The following is a 14,764-nucleotide window of genomic DNA, read 5'->3' as shown; positions in this document are numbered from 1 at the left end:
GGATGACTTGTCTTGGGTGTGTCCTGACTAATGATCTGGATCATTGGCTTAATGGCCCAGTTTCCATGGCAGTCCCAGCCACTTCCTTTATTCAGTCAAGCCTTCCAAACTTGCTAGCTGGGCAAGGAGTGGGGGCTTAGTTTTTAAATTTAGTAATGATACCATAACAGTTATATATTAGAGACATTTATATAGATGGTCATTCACCACCTGTCTCTTCTGAAGGTCAAAGGGACATTGACATTCTTCCTATCTAAAGGATGTGTGTAACTTTGTGGTGTGGGAGAATTCAGATGCTGTGAGGAAGTCCAGATTTTTCATGAGCCCATCTCTTTTTCTCTACCCTAGCTTATCTTCAGTGTTGCCTACATTTGTCTAAGGACAACAGAAAATGGGCAAATCCCAGGTAAGGTGTGTGTTTGTTCAAACGACACTTTATTTTACAATGGAATTTGAGACTTGCAAGTCCATGTTAAAATGAGATATTAATGATTTGTCAAAATAGAACCTCACAGAAAAAGAAAGTAACAGATCAATAGCAGGGCCAAGATGGCTTGTGGATATATTACCATCATCTTATATCTTAGAGTTTTTAAGTTGACCACTGCAAATAAGTCTGTGATGTTCCAATAACATGGTAGCAAGTAAGACCCTATATTTTGCATTCAGACAGACCGATTCTTTTCAACACACAAAGACTTCCTGGAATATATCTATTTTGGTTTTAATATAGGGATGTTTATGAATACCTTCCAGTAACAGCCCTGAAATGAGTGCCTCAAACTGTTTCTCACTGAAGAGGTTTAAGAGATAGTTCAAGTAGTCAGTTTTGTGGTGTACTGATTTGATCCAGGTATAAAACCTAGTATGTTTATAGAGGAATGAATTACCTGTATGCCTGATACAAAAAACTCTGTTAGCCAGGCTGAGTGTGCAGCAGGTGGCTTAAATTAAATTCTCTTATAAATGTTTCTGCACTTCCTCAGCAAATTTCATTCCATGGCATTCTGTCTTGCCTCTTTCCCTCCACTTGTGGACTCTATACAGGCAAAAGTCACCATTGACTTAATTGTAGTTACCTTCCTGGAGCAAGGGCTGCTGCATCTTCTGATGACGCTTCTTGGAGTCCTTATCGTGCCTGTGGTTTAGTTCTAAGTTTTTACCTTTTGTCTACCAGTTTTCTCATATTATCTCTATATGATCATTGAAAAATGCACATAAACAATACTGTTTATAGTTTTAAGAATATGTAAATCATCTTAATGTATACATGATATATATTTTTCACCCAGTTCATCAGTAATTTAACATTTGCCGCTATATATCAATTGCTTAATCCTTTTTTGCTATATTTTCCGATCATGTCACTACATGTTCAAAATAATGTATTTTCTTGGTAGGCATTGCAGTCATTTTCATTTTTTAGTAATTAAATAATGCTTCAATATCCTTGTTATTCTCTCTGTAAAAATGCAAGTGTACATCCAGATGCTAGAACAGTGCTTCTTGAAGGGAGGTTCTTTGACCAAAAGTAGCAGTATTTCCTAGGAAATTGTTTAAATTGAGGATTCTTTACCCCTGCCTCAAACCTACTGGAATAGAAAATCTGGGGGTAAAACTAGTAATTTATGTTTTCACCGAGTGTTTCTGCCATGCCGATGTTCTGTAAGCTTGCCACCACTGTGCTTGTCCAGTGATTCTTAGAGTTCTGTGGTTAATATTTTTGAGTTACAAAATATGAGCATTTAAAATTTTTCTAGGTACATTGTTATATTCTTGGAAGACTACTTTTACTCCCTCCTTTTCAGATAGGAAAATTATTTCTGTGCTAATGGGTGAAAAACTCGTGCCTGTTACTAAGTTTGTATAACTTTCATAAGTGTATGTATGGCTTTCTCAGGTTTTTTCCTACTGAATTTTATAAGACAGATCTTGTATTTTTCCAATTCTTACATTTTTTTAAGAAGATACAAAATCATTTATTGATTTTGATACACATGATACAAGCTTGATTACACAAGCTTCATTCTCATCCGTGACTTTATGTGGTACCATAATTCAATTTAGATATACTGCATAGGATGTGTCAATAATCATTAATAACCAAATAATCTCCATGACTCTGCCTGGGTGACCCTTTCAATGGTGAACTCCAAGTCATAACACAGTAACTATCAGTTCAACTACACCAAGATTTCTGAAAACAATGACTTCTCTACCCAAGCAGATTATAAATAAATTTCAGTTGGAACCTGACATCACCCTGAGGGAATTCTAACTTCACACTGTTGGGATAGTTTACCAAGATGCCTTCAGAATAGACTAACTTTACACAGCACATTTTTAAAAAAGACCCATTTATTCAGTGTCATGATCAGATTATTACATTTAGCAATCAACAGCATAGGTGCAAAAATAAAATCTTTGTAAAAACCCTTTTTGGAATATACCTTGCACTTTCTACAGAACAGAAACTGGAATAATCTGTTATACAATTAGTCACAAATATTATATTCCTCAAGTTTTTTGCCCATACACATGAGTTATTGATCTTTGAACAGCTAGGCCCTGCCACCACTGTGCTTGGCCAAGTTCACAAATCTGTTGCAACCTGTAGCCTCCCTATCTTCTCTGGTCCTTCTTTCCTGCTACACTTTGTTTCCCGGCAGTTAATTAAAACTACCCACCTCTACCATAGCTACTCTTGCTTGGAACCAACATAGCCACCTTGATTTCATAGTTTGGTGAAGTGTTGACCCCCACCACCCTATAGGCCAGAGTTTCTGCCTTCAAAGTTTCCTCCTTTCATGGGTCCAAAATTTGAAGATTGATTGTTGTAATTGCCAAAATCATTATAGTTTCTACTACTTCCACTATAATGGATTTGGTAATCCATTATAATCATCCATATCTGCCACCACCACCATGGCTGCCACCAAAGCTACCTTTAGCACTGAAGTTTCCTCTGTGACCAGAATTGTCCCACCAAAACCGCCTCCTCAACCACCATCAAAGTTTCCAGAACCCCTTGAACCTCTTTGGCTGGATGAAACACTGACCATCTCTTACTTAGATAGGGCTTTTCTTACTTCACAGTGTTGGCCATTCACAGTGTGTTGTTTCTGAATGACAGTCTTGTCTACAGAATCATGGTCATCAAAGGTTTCAAAAACAAAGTTTGTCTTCTCAACACTGCCTCCCTCAGTCATGATTTCAATCACTTCAATTTTCCCGTATGCTGAAAATTAGCTCTTAGGTGTTGTTCTTCAGTGTCTTCTTTAATTTTTTTTTAAACTGGCAGATGCTCTAACATGTAATGAGTAGAAGCAAGAATAGGTTATCTTGTCTTGATTATGTTCCCAAAGGGAAAGCTTTCCTTTCAGTATGTGATTTTTTTAAAAAAAACAAAAAACTATTTCATCAAGCAAGTCCCATTCTAATCCTAGTCATCTGGTTTATTTGTTTTTGAGTGCCTTGTAAAATAAATGATTTTAAACAATTACTGAAATATGATGTTTCCTTTATTTTCTTAATCTTATAGATTCCTAGACTGTTTCCATAATGTGGATATTGTAAATAATTTGGCAGTGAACTTGGGGTTGCAGAAATCTCTTCAAAATAAGACACACACACACACACACACACACACACAGACACACACTTGCATGCAATTGCTGGAACATATGGAAATTTTTTTAATTTTTTGAGGAACTCTAGTTTTTTTTTTAAGGTGATAAGAGTCTTTTTTTTTTTTTTAAAGATTTATTTATTTATTTATACAAGCACTGGGGTACAGTCAGAAGTGCGGGAGGGTGAGAGAATTCACCAGAGCCAGAGCGGGGAACAGAACAGGCAGACCGACGTAATACACTGCTGAGGAGAACAACAGGCGGCAGGAGAGGTCTGCGCGCCATGTGGGACCCTCGCCCAGCGGCCGGGTATCGAACCAGCACTGTAGAGGCTGTGGGCAGCTTCGCAACCCAGCGCTCAACCGCTGCGCCACCGGGGAGGCTCCTCTATAGTGTTTTTGAAAGTGAGTGTACTAATTTATATTCTCACTAAAAGTTCACAACGGTTCTTTTTTTCTTCACATCCTACCAGCATTTGTTATCTCCTCTTTTGCATAGTCATCCTAACAGGTATGAGGTGGTAATATCATAGTGGTTTGCATTTGCATTTGTTTAGTATATTTTCCTTGTCTGTTGAACGGCATTTATGTTATTTCAATATCTTAGCTATTCTGAATAATGCTGTAATGAACATGGATGTGCAGATATCTCTCGAGATACTGATTTCAATTCCTTGGGATAGAGACCAAAGTTAATATTGTGTATACTTTGCTAATGTTATATTTTACTTTTGTGTGTGTCATAGCTTTTAAAAGATATATTAGTAGTTGCTTTAAATTATATTTTCAACTTTTCATTCCTTCTTACACCTTTGTGCTTCCATCAGCTTTTTCCCTTTACCCAAAATGCTGTATTTTTTTTCCAAGATTTATTTATTTATTCATACAAGAGCTGGGGTACAGGCCAGAGGCATGGGGGGGGGGGTGAGAGGATTCACCAGAGACAGTGGAGAACAGAACAGCCAGATTGACGAAAGTACACTGCTGAGGGGAGCAGCAGGTGAGGCAGGAGAGGTCTGCTGCGACATGTGGGTTGCTCCCTGGCAGGCCAGGGGATCGAACTCGTGCTGCAGTGGCTGTGAACAGCTTCATAGGTTGTGTCTTTACCCCTTGCACCACTGGGGAGGCCCCCAAACACTGTATTTCTTATTTGGGTATGCTATTAACATTTTTTCAACCTTTATGTGAAAATATATTCATTTACAAGGGCCTCCCCGGTGGCGCAGCGGTTGTTCGCTGGACTGTGAAGCTGCCCCCAGTCTCTGCAGCGCCAGTTCGATCCCCGGCCGCCGGCGAGGGTCCCACATGGTACGCAGACTGCTCCTGCCACACGCTGCTCCCCTCAGCAGTGTATTCATCAGTCTGTCTGTTCTGCTCCCTGCTCTGGCTCTGGTGAATTCTCTCACCCTCCCACGCTTCTGACAGTACCCAGTGCTTGTATAAATAAATCTTTAAAAAAAATTTCCACCAGGTTTAGAATTTTTGTTGCTATTTTACATAGTTCTTTAAAATGACATTCTATCTTGATGTTTCATTTGTAAATTGTCTACTCAAATTTTTCCCATTATTTCCAGACTTCCATATTTTCCATGGAAATGTTTGCTATGAGTTTTGTTGAAATGGCCTGCTTCTTATTCCTTCATTTGTTTATAAAATTTCTTTGTATATTACTGATAGGATTTCCTTGTAGGATATATAGTGAATATCTCTTCTTGAAATTTTATCCTTTCAGTCTCTTGATAATGATAAGATCTTAATAAAGTGTGATTAATACAGTTTGCCCTGTTTAGAAAATTTTTGCCTACCCTGACATCATAAATTTTTTTCCTATGGAATTTTTGAAAATTTATGTTTTGTTTTTCAAATTTAGATCTATATATTGTCTAAATTGATTTCTGTTTATACTTAAGATAGCAATAACTATTCATTGTAATAAAATGGTGCTGTTTATTGACCTGACTGTCCTTCTGTATCTTTGTCAAAATCAGTTAACAAAGTATTTGTTGTTTGGGGGAAACTCTTCTCTGTTTCATTGCCACATTTGAAAATCCTTATGCTTGGAGCACACTTTTAATTATGGTACATTGATTAATTTTATTTGGCATAAGATAATATTTCTCCTTGCCTTATTCTCAATTTTTTCTTATCTGTTCTTAGCCCTCTGCATTTCCACATATTTTAGAATTTCTTGTCTACTATCTAAGAAAGTTTCTATTGGAATTTTGTTAGAGAATGGTAAGAATTTTATATCAGCATGGTGAGAGTTGATATTTTTGTAATATTGATAAATCTGTTATAGCCTTCCATTTATTTGGGTCTTCTTTATTTTCTTGATTTAGATTTTACAACTTTTTATAAAAATTTTCAATTTTCATACTCTTGTTAACTGTACCTTTAAAATTTTTCTGACTTTTACATTGAACTTGTATCCAAATTTTATAACTTGTATTTTATATACTTTTATTTGGATATTATGTGTATATGATTTTTTTTCCATATCACTCTATGAACTTTAGAAAAATGTTGAATAAAATTGGAGATAACTGGCATCCTTATCTTGGTTCTTGTTTTAAGTTAAACACTCCCTATTTTCACTGTTAAATGTGATATTTACTGAAAGTATTTGTAAAAAAAAAAAACCTTTTTACATTGAGGAAATTCTTCTGTTTCTAGTTTGCTGAGAATCTTTTTTTTTTTAATTTTTATTTATTTATACAAACACTGGGTACAGTCAAAAGCGCAGGAGGGTGAGAGAATTCACCAGAGCCAGAGTGGAGAGCAGAACAGGCAGAAGGACCCAAGTACACTGCTGAGGGGAGCAGTGGGCGGCAGGAGAGGTCTGCGCGCCATGTGGGACCCTCTCACCAGCGGCCGGGGATTGAACTGGCGCTGCAGAGGCTGCAGGCAGCTTCACAGCCCAGTGCTCAACCGCTGCGCCACTGGGGAGGCCCCTGAGAATCTTTTTTAATCATTCTTCTATATCTACTGAGATCATACCTTTATAGTCTTAAAACCTATTCATTTTTAATTATTATTTCTACTATTTAGAAAATTTATTCATGGTTCTCATGACCTGTTTTCTATAAGTCACTAAAACATTTCCCCTTAGATTTCATTCTTATTATTTTTTCTTTCTGTCTCTTAGATCTCTGAGAGACTTCTGATTCATTCTGATGACTTCAAACACCACCAATTATTAATTCTACCAAGCTCTGTTTTCATTCGAGATCTCCAGTATTATGCTTCTGATTTATTATATTTAAAATCTGTCTTGTTAAAATCTGACGCTCAATTTGTTTTCTTTTAAATGACTTATTTTGTGACTCTTCATGCATGTATTTGGAAGGAACCTTTCCTTTCTCTCCTTTGGACATAATGACCAAACACATTCTGTTGATGTCTGTCTCCTTTTATCAGTGCTCTGTTTACATCGCGGGTCCTAATGCAGTAGTTTCTGTAAGTGATGGTGTTTTGTCCTTTAGCTTTTCCTTCCTTTTTCAAGGGATTTGGTTCTATATATAAAAAAATTAAAACCTGTTAACATAATTTCAGTATATGCTGAAATATTTTCTTTATTTCCCATTTCTCTGCAATATTGATCCCCGAAATAGACACACACGCTATTGATAATGTCAAAAACAATCCAATCAGGTATCTTCTCCTCTGTGTTCTACACACATTTCAAGTACAATAATTTCAGGGCCTCCTTTGTGGCGCACGGAGTTAAGGTGCAGCACTCTGAAGCTATCCAGACACTGTAGCACGAGTTTGATCCCCGGCCAGGGAGCTACCCACATGGCTCAGCAGACCTCTCCTGACTTGCCCACTGCTCCCCTCAGCAGTGTATTTCAGTCAATTCACCTGTTCTGCTCCCTACTCTGTCTCTGGTGAATCCTCTCACCCCTGCATCTCTGGCCTGCATCCCAGCTCTTGTATGCATAAATAAATAAATCTTTTAAAAAAAGTGCAATAATTTCAAAATTCCTTTTTTTTTTAGATTTTATTTTATTATGCATGCAAGAATGCATAATACCCTCTGGGGTACAGGCCAGAGGTGTGGAGGGGTAAGAGGATTCACCAGAGACAGAGTAGGGAACTGAACAGGCAGATTGACTGAAATACACTGCTGAGGGGAGCAGTGGGCGAGTCAGGAGAGGTCTGCTGTACCATGTGGGTCACCTCCCTGACTGGGGATCAAACTCGTGCTATATTGGCTGCGGACAGCTTCATAGATTGTGTCTTAACCCCTTGTGTCACTAGGGAGGACCCTGGTTTTCTGTATATCCTGATTATTTACTGAATCGAAGGGTTAGAACCGAGAACATGTGCAATAAAATGTTAGGATGTCTCTACATTTTCAAGTCTAAATAAGAATAAAATTAAAATTCATAGTGGAGCTTATTTCTATGATTTACACATAAAAACTTATGTAGTGCTCAAAGATATTTTCTAAGGTGGAAGGTGATCACATACTTTGAAGACGGTTGCTCTAAACTTACTCTGTAATTTATTCCCTGAATACCTCCATGGCCCTTTCTCTAATTGCATTTCCAGGCTGTGTTCTACATTCTTCCTATATTATATTGCTTATTTCCCAAGTGTGTTAGAGGCCCCCTGACATGCTTGTGCCATGTCCCTATGTTCATGACAACACGGTATTATTCTTCATCCAACAGCTGTTCTTTTTCAGTGAAACTCAAAAAAAATTCACTTCTCACATAAGTTATCCTGTCTTGTGTGAACTTTCACCATTGCACTTGTAACATACTACTGCATTTGTTTTCTTACCAGATTATATCCTTCTTGAATACTAGAAAACTTTTTGTTAATCTTAGTATTTTTAAGAACTAGAATAGTTCCTGATACATTGTTGGAACATGATAATTTTTTTTACATGAATAATATCTTAATGCAAGCACATAACATTTCTTTGTTTTTTTTTTTGTTTTTGTTTTTGTTATTTTGTGGGACCCTTGCCGGAGGCTGGGGAATGAACCGGCACTGCAGAGGCTGCGGGCAGCCTCGCAGACTAGCTCTCAACCGCTGCGCCACCAGGGGAGGCCCCACATAACATTTCCATTGTGATTTCTCATCTCCGAGTATAAAGCAAAACAAATACTCTTTAAGACATTTCAGTAATCATTATATAATAATCACTTTAGAAATTAGTTCCCATATGTCTTTTACCATCGAATTCTGAACATTTCAGGTTGAACAGAAATTCCAGGGATCAGTATCATTTAAGGATGTGACTGTGGGCTTTACCCAGGAGGAGTGGCAGCACCTGGACTCAACTCAGCGGACCCTGTATAGAGATGTGATGCTGGAGAACTATAGCAACCTCGTTTCAGTGGGTAAGTTCTATTTACTATGTAATTCTAATAGCATTTTAAAACTCTTAATTATGGGATATATGATACACTGTAGAGTTTAATGATATTTAAGATTGGAATTCAGGAATCATTATTTTGTTTTACTCTTGGGCACTAGAAAGATATTTGTGGTTGCTCACCTCTCCAGTGAAATGTTTAATATCATCATCACTGAAATTTCACCAGAGGTTTCCTCTTTCAAAGACCCTAAAGTTAGGCCTCTCTGGTTAAAAACAGCCCTATCAAAGACCCTGAAGTCTAGACCACATGGTCCAAGTCCTAATTTTTTCATTTTGCAGAGTATTGTATTACCAAGCCAGAGGTGATATTCAGACTGGAACAAGGAGAGGAACCATGGATACTGGAGGAAGAATTCCCAAGTCAAAACTTTCCAGGTGAGTTAATGTGTACTGCACAGATAAACATAAAGAGATTTATAATTTTCTTGTGGGTACTCCAGAGGTTGATAATCTGGAAGAATCTTTTCAAGACTATATCTTTAAAGGTCCTTGGAAGTGACTAAGAATACTGATTTTTGAAAATTCATTCGATCTCTCTTTCCCTGCATTCCTGCTGTTATCAGATATTCGTTAATATGCTTTTTTATTTTTTATTTTATTTTATTTTTATTTTATTTTATTTTTTTTTTATATAGAGGCATGTTTTCTTTCTTTCTTTCTTTCTTTGTTTTGTTTATACATGCACTGGGTACAGTCAGAAGCGCGGGAGGGTGAGAGAATTCACCAGAGCCAGAGCGGGGAGCAGAACAGGCAGAAGGACCGAAGTACACTGCTGAGGGGAGCAGCGGGCGGCAGGAGAGGTCTGCGCGCCATGTGGGACCCTCCTCTGGTGGCCGGGGAGCAGCCGGGGATCGAACCGGCGCCGCAGAGGCCGCGGGCAGCTTCGCAACCCAGCGCTCAACCACTGTGCCACCGGGGAGGCCCTCGTTAATATACTTTTGACTCAGATCATTTTGAATACATTTTATGTATGTGCCAGTCATTTTCTCATAGCTGAGAGTACAGTAGTGAAAAGAATAATACCTTTTAATGAATTTATGTAAATGCTGCTATGAATTTATACTTAATGCAGTCATATAATGAATGCTAATGAGCTTATATAAGTAATGAGTATAGCAGTAAAAAGAATGTCTTTTACTACTAATATAACGGATAAGGTAGTCATTTAATGCCAACCAAAACCACAATGAGATGTCACTTCATACCCATTAGAATGAGTAGCATCAAGAAGATATAACAAGTGTTGGCAAGGATGTGGAGAAAAGGGAACTTTTGCACACTGTTGTTGAGAATATGCATTTGTTCGTCCACTATGGAAAACAATATGAAGGTTACTCAAAAAATTCAAAATAGGGCCTCCCAGGTGGCACAGCGGTTGAGCGCTGGGTTGCGAAGCTGCCCGCGGCCTCTACGGCACCTGTTCGATCGCCGGCTGCTCCCCGGCCACCGGAGGAGGGTCCCACATGGTGCGCAGACCTCTCCTGCTGCCTGCTGCTCCCCTCAGCAGTGTGTCTCGGTCCTTCTGCCTGCTCTGCTCCCTGCTCTGGTGAATTCTCTCACCCTCCCGCGCTTCTGACTATACCCAGTACATGTATAAACAAAACAAACAAACAAACACATAAATAAAACATGCCTCTATTAAAACAAAAAAAAATTCAAAATAAATCTCTCTTATAATCCAGCAATTCTTCTTTTGAATATATCCAAAGGAAATGAAAATAGGATATTATACTATTATCTGCGTTACCAAGTTTATTGCAGCATTATTCACAATAGCCAGATAGAGAAATAACCTAACACGCAAGCACGCATTGAAATATTATTCATCCGTCAGAAAGGACATATTGCCATTTGCAACAACATGGAATGGACCTTGAGCTCATTGAGCTATGTGAGTAAGTCAGGCAGAAAAGACATGTGTTGTATGGCCTCATCTGTATGTGGAATCTGAAAAAAGTCAAACTCATAAAAACAGTGAAATGGTAACTTAGGAATGGGTTTGGGAGGTGGAAAAGGTCTGAAGTTGTTTTAAGGGTACAAACTTGAAACAAGTAACAGTTAAGCCCTAGAGATCTAATGCACAGTATAGAGAATATAAACAACAATGTTGTGGGGTCACCCTGGTGGCATAAGGGGTTGAGAAGCAACCTATGAAGCTATCCACAGCCACTGCCGCACAAGTTCAATCCCCAGCCAGGGAGCTACCCACATGACACAGCATACCTCTCCTGACTCGCCTGTTGCTCTCCTCAGAAGTATTTCAGTCAGTCTGCCTGTTCTGTTCCCCACTCTGTCTCTGGTAAATCTTTTCACCCCCCACCTCTGGCCTGTATCCTAGTTCTTATATGCATAAATAAATCCTTTTTTAAAAAACGTTGAGTTATGGTTATAAAATTTGCTAAAAGACAGGAAGTTTAGTTATCCCAGACCTTAAAAAGAAAGAATAATTATGTAACATGATAATGGCACTAATGTGCCACACATTACATTACATGTGTTTGAACTAACATGTTTTAATTTATATAATGATACATGTCAAATATATTTTAATGAAGAAGTGCTAAAACAAACATGATTACGTATGTTAAATGTTCTAAGGTGGTAAAACTTATCAAAGAAATTAAAGCAGAATTACATTGATTGAGTGTGCCACTTTAAGAAGAATAGACAGAAGGAAACTTAAGGAGATCACCATTAGAACTAATAAATCTCTGGGCCCCCACAGTGGTGCAGCAGGTTGAGAGCAGCACTGTGAAGCTGTCTGCAGCCTTCGCAGCGCTGGTTCAATTCCCAGCTGGCCAGGGAGAATCCCACATGGCGAGGCAGACCTCTCCTGTCTCCCCTCGGCAGTGCTTTCAGTCTGTCTGCCTGTTCTACTCCCCACTCTGTCTCTGGTGAATCCTCTCACCCTCCCGTAACTCTGGCCTGTACCCCAGCTCTTGTATAAATAAAAAATAAATCTTAAAAGAAAAAAAAGAACTAATAAATCTCAAAGTACCAGAGCAAAATTGATTGAACTGAAAGGAGAATGAATCCTCAATTATATTTGGAACCTTCATTGCCTCATGCTCAGCAGTTAGTAAAGCCATTACACACAAAAATCAACAACAGACAGAAAAACTGAACAACCCATTAACTAAAAAGATTGAAGCAACTTTTATAGAACACTGCTCCAAAATAGTAGTTTCACTACTACATTCTTTTCACTTGCTCATCATTTATCCAGAAATATAGACCACATCCAGGGCATAAATAAGTCTCAATAAATTGAACAGAATAGAAATTATGCAGCACATGTTCTCTGACCATGATGAAATAGCTGTAATACAGGCATTTGTATATAAGTTGCACCCAGGAGGAATGTGGTAATATTTCTATGTTAAGATTAATTTTTCTTATTTCCAGAAGTCTGGAAAACTAATCACATGAAAGAGAGAAGACAAGAAAATCAGCCTAAACATATGTGGGAGGTTGTATACTTCAATAAGAAAATGCTGAATAAAGAACAAGGTAATGTGATAGGAACACCATTTAACTTGGACACAAATTTTTTTCCCTCCAGAAAAATAGTCTCTCACTGTGACTCATGTGGAGTGAATTTGAACTATATTTCAGAATTGGTTATCAATAAGAAAAATAATTTAGGAAAAAAGACTGGTGCATTTAATGATTGTGAAAATATGCTACTGCATATTAAGCATGAGAAGATTCATACTAGAAAGAGAAGTGAAATTTTTACAAATGGGAAAATTTTCATTCATAATGAGGACCCTATTCAGCATGAGAAGATTCAAACTTTAGAATATAACATATATCGAGAAAGCTTCTTTGAAAAAGCAATATTCAATACACACAAGAGAGAGATCACAGAAGGAAATGACTGTGAATTCAGTGAATATGGGAGAATTTTCTGTGATAACTCCTCCTACTCGTTCCATCAGATTCCCTCAAAGGAAAATCACTGTGAATTTAGTGATGGTGGGAAATCCTGTGTTAAATCTACCCTTTTGAAACATCATGGGGCACATGTGAAACAGTATGAATGTAATGAAAGTGGGAATAATTTTAGGAGGAAGTTACACCTCTCACAACTTCAGAAAACTCAAAAAGGAGAGAAACATTTTGAATGTAAGGAATGTGGGAAAGCCTTTTGGGAGAAGTCACATCTCACTCGACATCAGAGAATACACACAGGAGAGAAACGCTTTCAGTGTAATGAATGTGAAAAAACTTTCTGGGAAAAGTCAAACCTCGTTAAACATCAGAGATCACATACAGGGGAGAAACCCTATGAATGCAATGAATGTGGAAAAGCCTTTAGCCACAGATCGGCTCTCACATTACACCAGAGAACACATACAGGGGAGAAACCTTATCAATGTAATGCATGTGGAAAAACTTTTTACCAAAAATCAGACCTCACTAAACATCAGAGAACACACACAGGGTTGAAACCCTATGAATGTTATGAGTGTGGGAAATCCTTCTGTATGAATTCACACCTTATAGTACATCAGAGAACTCATACAGGTGAAAAACCCTTTGAATGTGTCGACTGTGGGAAATCTTTTTGTCAGAAGTCACATCTTACGCAGCATCAGAGAACTCACGTAGGGGATAAACCCTATGAATGTAATGCATGTGGAAAAAGTTTCTACCACAAGTCAGTACTCACCAGGCATCAGATAATTCACACAGGGCTGAAACCTTATGAATGTTATGAATGTGGGAAAACCTTCTGCTTGAAGTCTGACCTCACAGTACATCAGAGAACTCACACAGGGGAGAAGCCCTTTGCGTGTCCTGAATGTGGGAAATTCTTCAGCCATAAATCCACACTCTCTCAACATTATAGAACACACACAGGGGAAAAACCTTATGAATGTCATGAATGTGGGAAAATCTTCTATAATAAATCATATTTAACCAAACATAATAGGACACATACAGGGGAGAAACCCTATGAATGCAATGAATGTGGAAAAACCTTCTGCCAGAAGTCACAGCTCACTCAACACCAGAGAATTCACATAGGTGAGAAACCCTATGAATGTCATGAATGTGGAAAGGCATTCTGCCACAAGTCAGCTCTCATTGTACACCAGAGAACTCATATAGAAGAAAAGCCCTATAAATGTAATGTTTGTGGAAAATCTTTCTGTGTGAAATCAGGACTTATTTTACATCACAGAAAACACACAGGGGAGAAACCCTATGAATGTAATGAATGTGGGAAATCTTTCAGTCACAAGTCATCCCTCACAGTGCATCACAGGGCTCACACAGGAGAGAAATCTTGTCAGTGTAATGAATGTGGGAAAATTTTTTACCGTAAATCAGACCTTGCTAAACATCAGCGATCACACACTGGGGAGAAGCCCTATCAATGTAATACCTGTAGAAAAACTTTCTCTCAGAAGTCAAACCTCATTGTGCATCAGAAAACACATACAGGGGGGAAATCTTATGATTAACATGAACAGTAGAAATATTGAGCAGCAATTCAGCATCCATTATACTTCAAAGAATTTACACTGTGGAGATGTCTTATTAACATTCTGAACCTTTATCTACAAACTGGCCTTATTTTACTACAAAGTAATGATACCGGAAAACCTATAGACCACCACAAGAAGAAGACAGTCTTTTTAAGAAGTATCATTCCATTAACTGAATGTCTGGTAGCTAATTTGATTATAAGACCACAAAAAATTTTTTGATTATGTAACAGTTTTTAGCAAAAA

General features: G+C 38.0%; 1 protein-coding gene across 1 annotated transcript; it reads left to right on the top strand.

The window, feature by feature from the left end:
• Nucleotides 1-354: 354 nt before the first annotated feature.
• ZNF33B (zinc finger protein 33B) lies at nucleotides 355-14,535 on the top strand. Its single transcript, XM_037510249.1, has 4 exons — nucleotides 355-406; nucleotides 8,838-8,982; nucleotides 9,300-9,395; nucleotides 12,426-14,535. Exons 1-4 carry the CDS (start codon nucleotides 392-394, stop codon nucleotides 14,492-14,494), a joined length of 2,325 nt encoding a protein of 774 aa, XP_037366146.1. The 5' UTR covers nucleotides 355-391; the 3' UTR covers nucleotides 14,495-14,535.
• Nucleotides 14,536-14,764: the final 229 nt, after the last annotated feature.

Source organism: Talpa occidentalis, unplaced genomic scaffold, assembly GCF_014898055.3.
Source record: "Talpa occidentalis isolate TD23 unplaced genomic scaffold, MPIMG_talOcc4v2.1 talOcc4.14, whole genome shotgun sequence".
Lineage (NCBI taxonomy): Eukaryota > Metazoa > Chordata > Mammalia > Eulipotyphla > Talpidae > Talpa > Talpa occidentalis.
This window is presented reverse-complemented; position numbering and strand designations above follow the sequence as displayed.

What these genes read in the sequence shown, in the direction of transcription:
- ZNF33B (XM_037510249.1), top strand. An exon ending in TAGCAACCTCGTTTCAGTGG is followed by an intron (nt 8,983 to 9,299) that starts GTAAGTTCTATT and finishes TTCATTTTGCAG; the next exon opens with AGTATTGTATTACCAAGCCA. An exon ending in CCCAAGTCAAAACTTTCCAG is followed by an intron (nt 9,396 to 12,425) that starts GTGAGTTAATGT and finishes TCTTATTTCCAG; the next exon opens with AAGTCTGGAAAACTAATCAC.